Below are 8,794 nucleotides of genomic sequence, written 5' to 3' on the forward strand. Positions count from 1 at the left end.
CAATCATGTCTTTTATGTTGCTTCATCTACAACTCACCAGGATACTTACCTTTTGCCAATCTTCTAAACGACAATAAAATTTTCATGGCCTCGACAAAAGAAATTTGTACAGAGTCTTCACCCCAAGTTCAGATTGAACACCATTGTTCAAAAATCACAAGGTGGCAACTTCATTGTGGATGAAGAAATATTTTTGGGTACTTATATATTCTCAAATATTCTGAAGATATCTCATTACTATTTATTATTTTATTATTACTTTTCACCTACTTTTCATTACTATTCACTATCATTCAATATTCTATTATTACTTTTTTACTACTATTTACAGAATATCTGAGAATACCTCAATATCCAAATGCAACCTACTTGGTTCGCCCGGTTCGCACTTATCAGAAAGACTAGGCAGTTATCACAGCTTATGTACTGTGTCACAACTTAAAAGAAATTAGCTCAAAAGCAAGAGCACATATTATTCTCAGTAATAAGAAAAGCTTCCCAACCCTCAGATTCATAATATCTATTGCCAAAATCACATAGGTACAACCGCATATGTTTACCAGTACATGTTTATCAGTCAAATATTATAAGAATACAGAGATATGTGAAGCAATCAATTTCCTTTCAACTACAAAATCATACAACAAAGAAACTTAAGCATCTATGTAATAACTGCACATCAATTGCCCCATTTTCTGTGCAAGCATAAGAAAGAAGTCATACAGAGGCAAGAAGAATGAAGGAACTCCAAATGGCCGTAAAACAGACAATGAGGCTCAGTTGACAAGTTGCTGTAACTTCTTGTCAATAAAATTTGGTGAAGCTTTCCTATTTCTGCCTCAATTTTCTGTACAAACAGATGAACAAATTGTGGATACATGAACCCAGACACTAGGGAGTTCCTATCTTTTCTTCATACCTGTTCACTTCCCTTGAGAATGTTAAACTTGCACAGTGGACATGTTGCATTCATCTTCAGCCATTTCACAATACATGTAGAATGGAAATGATGGTTGCAGGGAAGAGCATGGAGCTCTGCTCCATCCTCATATGAGGTGAGACATATACAGCATTCCTGGAAAAAGAAACCGTCAAAACCAAAATCTTAAAGAGAAAATGAATTCTTTTATGAAATAAAATTGTTGGGGTGTTCGCAATTTAACTACTTTTAAAAGAAAGTCGGTCAATAGTAAATCCATGGCCATCATTGGCACAAAAATGAAGATCCTTCATACATGACCAACATCCAAGTCCTAAATGTGCTTTTGCATAAGGCTAATCAGTTCAAGTGTCTCAATATTGGCATACATATCCAACAAAAGATATTGAAGAATGGGAACTCCCACCACTTATAAACCAAAATGGGCAGAATTTCTGATCAAATATATAAAAAGGTGATATTCCACAGAAACTGTAATGCAATTGTGAAAAAATACCATTTTCATGAAAAAACAATATAATACCGGATCACTTATCATTAAAAACAAAATAAAAAATACCGCATCCTCAGGTAGAAGTAATTGTTCATTTGCCAGATATCCACTGTTCGTTTCTACGGGAACCATTGACCCTGCTCCCCCACTAGGCTTTTCCACAGTGCTTAATACTTGGAATCTATATTTTGGAAGTATACTGAGATCTGCTTCTGATGCTCCTTCCTATTTTATCACATAAGAAACAACATTAATCAGTTACAAGAATTTATTTCAGAACTTGATCACAGTTAATAGTTCTTTCTTCATACCTGTCCTGCAACAGCATAAAGAATTGCAATTATGCATGGCAAACAGCAACAGAGAGCAATTCCAATCAAACATGCCAAAACAACACAAAAGATCGCAAAGAAGACATCAAATGCCAGGAAAACAACAGCCAACCTGCAAAAATTCAGAATCAGAGATCCCTCTGCAAAAAATGTAACACGCATCATTGAGAGAGAGAGAGAGAGAGAGGCATAAAAATGGATCTATAATATATCTAAAGGGACTATGGTTCTATTATAAAAATACACCCGAGGAATTCTTCTCTGCTTCTAGAAAGTAATACTTTCCTTGACGAATCATGGCACATTACAGCAAGAGAACTGAAATTGTGAGAGATTCGTGGTTTTTGACAAAATAAAATGCAATTCTTTACACTAAAGGGGAACGAAGCTTAGATCAAACAACGTGTCAATATGAGCTGATGACCTGTACCTAAAGTTCCAAAAAAATTAGCAAATTTGTAAACTTAGAATTTGAAAGGAAAAATATTTATATATAATAGTAATAAATAGTGATCCAGAGATATCAGTGGTAGGAGCATACCAGTACAAACGTGGAGCATTTTGCATCAGTTCATCACCACCAGAGACAACCCAATAAAAGCCAACTATCCACCAGAGAAACGATGCCATTGTATTCACCGATTCACAACGTTTAGCGAAACTAGGCCAATCACAATCAAATCAGCAAGGGAGGAGAAAATATTTTCATAAAAATTGTAATGAAGTTACAGATGAGCTTATAACAACAAATGTAATTGCAGATGAGACAGGAAGCACCAAATGAAAATAAAAGTTAACATTATAGCATGCTCTGGCAAGACATTTTGCAGCTTTGTCAACTAGGGCAGGGATATACATTGTCACTGATCAGCGTAATTAATGAGTATTCATATTACGGAAAACAGAAGCTACCAGACACCGTTATCCAATCATAAAGTGCTCTGAAAAGCAGCATCTCCAGCTTAGCCATTGATCGCTTGATGCCTTCAAATTTTAGAGCATTTCCTGCTCTCCAAATGCATTGCATGAGATATTAAGGGCATGTTTGGGTAATGAGATGATAATTCTATGAATAGTAGTGAAATGGTTTGAATTAAGATGTTGTATTGAGTTTTGAGAAATAAGAGAGAAACAGTTGAATAAAAATATTATAAAGTTAAAAATATTGTTAGAATATAATTTGTGATTTTTGTTTTGAAATAAAAAGTTGTACTGTTTTTTGTGTTTTGTTTAGAAGTTTGGAAAAGTTGTAATGATTAGGTAATGATTGGATGAAAAAGTTGAAGATTTGAAATTGAAAAATATTTGTGTATGAGTGATGCTTGGGAAGGAAATTATGAAAAGTTTTTAGATGAGATGAGATCATCTCACTTTCCAAACAAGCCCTAAAAATGCATTCCTGATCATGCTATCTCAATGCCTACCAAAATGCCCTCTCCAACAAGTGACATTTACACAAGTCTTATGTATAACATACTTGTGCAAAAACAGCGAAAAGACTAGTGACCAAGACTCCTTAGCACTAGGAGAATGCAACATAGAGTCCCATCACCACTAAAGACCCCTTCTGCTCATGCTAGCTCCTCTTTCTTTCATCATTGATCTTCTCGCTACGAGAATCTTTCCCAATGCCAGCAACCAGCCAAAATAACTAACAAATGCTTTTCAAGGAAAACTACATCCAATCTCCTTCTTAGTACTTGATATCATGTTCGAACGTCAAACTTACAACTCTTTCAAGTGATCAAGCGCCTCTATCACTGCATTTCTTTTATAATGTAAGATTTTTTTTTTTACAAGTAAGAAAAAATTATTGATCCTCATAATTAGGCAAAGCCCAAGTACACAGGTAGTATACAAGAGAGATATACCTAATTACAGCCTACTAACAAAGAAAGAAGCATACAAATCGTTAAAATTAGCCCCCTCTAATACAATAGCCTTAGCCCAAAGTAACAAAGATTGGTAAAAAAGTCTCTAATACCCCCCGCCCCCCAAAAGCATTCTCTTCAAAGCATCGTCCATTCCTCTCATTCCATATGCTAATGTAAGAATTTTTATAATAGCAATCTCGGCGAAGCCCAAATGCATAGAACATATAAAAGAGAAGACACCTAGTTAGGATGAAGAGGGACAAATAGATACAAGGAACTCATGAACATTAAGACCGTTAAAATTTATAGCCATTGTCCAAAGAAATAATGTCTTGAGAAAAAGACTTCTAAGCTCATCCACGGACCATTCTTTGTATTTGAAGCTCCGGTTATTTCGTTTCCTCCAATCTATCACTGCATAATTATGGTTTCCCACAAAATGCTAGAAAACACCAACTCATTCTCAACCCAACACTGCCCTAACAAAACCATGGTACAGTGAAATTTTATTTTTGATAAGTAAATATAAACAAATAGCACTGTTGCACCATGGTACAGTGAAATTTACCAATGGAACACTCCATAAAAACCAACACAACTGTAAAATGCAATTAAAAAGCTCCAAAAAAGTTTTTAATGGAGTCTTCCCTCACCAATAAATTATTTTTTTGAATCAGTAAACAAGAATTGAATTGATGATATAAATAAGCATAAATCAAGTACACAGGACATATACAAGAGCGACACCAAAGCAAGAGTGTCCAGCAATACAAGAAAATTATGGCTATCTTGATTTATCTTGTTCACCACCCACAACCTCAATATGGGAGACATGACAATGTTGGTTTTAAGGCTATCTTGATTTAAGTTGGTTTGGGCACAAGCACTGACCCTATGATCAACATAGAAATGTCTCTACCTAACATGCACTTTTATACTAGCGAAAAACTTACTGCAAATTTTTTCCCCAAGGATGCTCCCTTTTTAGGTCCTTTTACTTTTATCTCTCATTCTTTCCATGAACCAGTCACCAGTGTAAACGATAACACCCTTCCACACACTTCTCCCTTTCTTCTCTCTTTCTTTACACTCTTGATAAGTGGGGCAATTTATTAAGGCGCAAAGGGGTACAACCCACTGTACATGAGAGACATACAGGAAAAAGCACTCAATTAGGGAGAAGAATATTTCTTCACTCTTGCAGAGTATTTTTTTTTTCCTTCTCTCAGACTCCGCTCATTGAGGACTTACTAACACCATCTATAGCAGATAACCTTTCTATTGTGATTTTCTTTTGACACTTGGATGACTCATTATTGAAGGGATCTTAGAAACTAGAATACCATTGCAAGCTTTCCTCTGATGCACAAAGTCTGCCACCAAGACATCTTCTAGGTCCCAGTCGAAAAATTGGTTGGAAGGAAAACTTTGTAAAGGATATTTCTACACCAATTCTAATACCAAAAGAGGTCTAAGATTTTTCACATTATTCTTTTTTTTTTTTTTGTATAAGAGATAAATATTATATATATGAATGAAGTAGACAAAGTCCTTGTACACAGGAAGTATATAGAAGGACCCCTAATTACATTCTAAAAGCGATAAATTAAAGACAAGAAATCATGAACATTATCCTCATGCAATACAATAGCGGAAAACCAGCACATTAAAGTATGGAGAAAAAAATTCTTCAACTCGGCCATTGTGCATTCCTTATCTTCAAAGCATCGAGCATTCTTTTCTGTCCAAATGCACCACATAATGCACAACGGAATCTTCCACACTACAATCACTTGATGACAACCTTGCATCTTTCTCCAACAACCCAACAAATCCACCACCCTCATAGGCATAACCCAAGCAACATCAACCCTTTGAAAAGTCTCATCCCACAACACCCTAGTTACCTCACAGTGTAATAAGAGGTGGTCCACATATTCTCCATTCTTTTTACACATGTAACATCAATCCATCACTACACATCCTCTCTTCCTCAAATTGTTCGGGATCAATATCTTCCCAAGAGTAGCATTCCAAACAAAAAAAGCTACTTTAAAAGGCACACGAATCCTCCAAATATTCTTCCAGGGGAACGGAGTATGCTCGTGTTGTCAAGATGTTATAATACGCCTTCACTGTACATATCTTATGATCATAAGACCTCTACGTCAATCTATCTCTATGTGCCCTATAAGTCCCCATAGAATATAGTAGGCTAAAAAAATCTGAAACAATAGATAATTCTCAGTCATGGAAATCCCTAATAAAAAGAATGTTCCACTGATGCGCACCAAAAACTTTCAAATTCCACTTCTTCAAGTCTTATTTCAGTGCCTTCAACTTACTTGCAAGAATGTAACTTGGAGTACCAATAAATTGATATGAAGACCACCAAGCACCCACCCTCTCTACAAACTCATCCGCTGTTAACCACATGTTTTCAAACTTAAAATACTGACGCCCCCTGTGAATACCCCCACAATCCAAAAGGATAGGGAAATGATCTGAACTAACTTGAGCTAACCATTTCTGACTTACTTCCGGATAGTGAGCTTCTCACGAAGGAGATACAAGGAATCTATCCAATCTCGACCAAACCCACCCGTTTGACCACGTGTACTCACCCCCACCAGGGGGAGATCCATGAGGTCCATATCAAAAATAAACTCGGAGAATTCTTCCATGGCCACCGAATACCGATAATGTCCTGATCGTTCACTAGGAAAACGAGTAATGTTAAAATCACCCTCCATACACCATGACACATCCCATAAGGAATAAAAACTCACCAACTTCTCCCACAATCTTCTCCTATCCCTATCCACATTAGGACCATAGGAGCCTACAAATGCCCATTCTCATCCATCAACCACATTTTTTAATAGAGTCGCAACCGAGAAATCTCCAATACACTCCTCAATCAACTCAACCACTCTTTTATCCCATATAAGTAACACTCTACCTGAGGCTCCCAAAGAGGTCAAATAAGTCATGCGTGCACCCCCATAAACTTCGCACAATTTTCCTATCAATGAATCACAACTTTATTTCTTAAAAACACACCACATTACCCTTCCATATCCGTAATAATGATTTAATACGAAGGCGTTTATTGCGATCATTGAGCCCCGTACATTCCATGATAGAATCAAAACCAAGACGTTTAATTGAGTACGAAATTCCAATTCCACTTGAGAAAATAAATAGCAATCCCAAAATCAAAAACTCGATCTGAAAAGTGTAATAAAAGTCGCAAAAAGAAAGCACTCACCTGGACCGGCTGAAACTCGCGGAGACCCTGTCGACGCCATGCTCCTCGTCCTCGCTATCGTTGGCTTCCCCCCCAGCCTCCACCTGATTCTCATCGTCCGTAGTAGACAACCTCCGCGTGTTCCTACTGCGATACTCCAACCAGACGAGCACGACGTGCACGGCGCACTGCAGCGCATAGCCGCAGATCCAGAGCCGAATGGGCGTGTTGGGACGCTCTTCCAAAGTGCAAAGAAGCATGACGGCGGAGACGACAACGAAGGCGGTGTTCCACATCATGTCGAGGGCTACGACGGGCTTGGAGTAACCCCAGTCGGCGCGGCGCTCCTCCAAGTGGCGGGCGGCGGTTTCACGGACGAGCATGGAGGGGCCTCGGCGGCCGGATGCGCGGCCGAGGAGGGTGGCGAGGGTGGCAGGGCGGGCGGGGGAGGGGGGAGAGTCGGAGTCACCCTGGCGGGGACGGAGGAGAGGGGCGTTGGAGTCGGAAGAGGACTGGGTCGACATGGCTAGAGAGAGGGAAGAGGGTGCACCGTTGCGGTGGAAGTAGCAGAAGAAGAAGAAGAAGAGAGGGGCAAGGGGAGCATCAGTACTTGTTTTGTGTGTTACCAAACCACAAAGTCGAGGTTCCGGAAGTCTTTCGTTGGCGTTGAATGGTAGATACACATACATACGCCTCATTTCTTTCTTTCTTTTCTTTTTATTTCTTTTCATTTGATTTGCGGGTGGGTGGCCCACCGTGGCCGTGGAGCAACGGAACACCACCTTCCCCCCTCTTTTACTTTGTTTTTGTTGTCATAGGGGTATTTTCGTCAATCCATCATAGCAGACGAACTCATCTTTGTTTTTAATTATTTTATTACGAGTATTTGTTATTCTAAAACCTCTTCACCATGCTTATTACGTTTTCAACTTAAAATTAGAATTGAGCAGGTCGAAAATGTCATGTATCGCTTTCCAGCCACCCGAGTGATGTACGCGCCCACCAATAGTTTAGAGATGAGAATTGCTACAGATAAAAAAAAATTATACAAAATAAACTTACAAGCTGATGTGATTTTATGAAATTTATTAAATCTACTTTAAAATAAAAATAACTTTACAATTTGACGTATTATATCAAACCACATCAGTATATAAATTTACTTTTATGTAATTCCTTTGTAACTAAAATATTTTCCTTTAGAGATTGTCGATTTACAACCAAGAGCATCATTTCAAATGGACCAACACATGAGCTACATGTGTTGTATCGCTCGACTCTTTGGTCTCATATTTTTTAAAAAATGTATTCATCACCCTTTCACTATTGGTGCATGAGCCTCATGTTCCGATATAGTGTTGCATCGATAAATGTCGTGCAACACTTTTTTTTTTTTTTAATTCAACTATGTATATATTCATTTCATCAACTATTCACGTGTTATATATTTTTCCTTTACAATCAAATTGTACACAGTTGCTGGAACTTCCTCTATCTAGCATTGTTCTTCATCAGACTATAAGCTTAACTTAGCCAACTAGTGACCCACTTCATTCCTTTCCCTTCTTATAAAATCAACAGTCCACTTCTTCCTTTGCTAGATCATATTCTTTATATCTTCAATGAGCTGCCCATCCCATGCTTCATTTCTGATATCAGCCCTCACAGTATCAATGACTTTTGCATCCCCTTCAAAATCAACCACATGGAAATCCAACTCATTACATAAGCACATAGCCCTCCATAAGGGATTACATTCAGTCATAAAATGGGACCTGACATAAGCTCTACTAGCACCCATTGAAGCTAAAACATCCCCATTATAGTCCTTTATCACCATACCTATATCCATCCTCTATTGAGTTAGTACCATTGCAGCATCGAAATTAGCTTTGAATCTATCAA

The 8,794-nt window shown here is 37.9% G+C and overlaps 1 protein-coding gene across 1 annotated transcript; it reads right to left on the minus strand.

The window, feature by feature from the left end:
- Nucleotides 1-482: 482 nt before the first annotated feature.
- On the minus strand, nt 483-7,573 carry LOC108997616 (E3 ubiquitin protein ligase RIE1-like). The gene is made up of 5 exons (XM_018973968.2): nt 6,911-7,573; nt 2,307-2,426; nt 1,745-1,877; nt 1,500-1,658; nt 483-1,075 (listed from the first exon to the last, which is right to left on the minus strand). Exons 1-5 carry the CDS (start codon nt 7,411-7,413, stop codon nt 914-916), a joined length of 1,077 nt encoding a protein of 358 aa, XP_018829513.2. The 5' UTR covers nt 7,414-7,573; the 3' UTR covers nt 483-913.
- Between the last annotated feature and the right edge of the window lie 1,221 nt (nt 7,574-8,794).

This window comes from Juglans regia, chromosome 16, assembly GCF_001411555.2.
Source record: "Juglans regia cultivar Chandler chromosome 16, Walnut 2.0, whole genome shotgun sequence".
In the NCBI taxonomy this organism is placed as follows: Eukaryota; Viridiplantae; Streptophyta; class Magnoliopsida; order Fagales; family Juglandaceae; genus Juglans; species Juglans regia.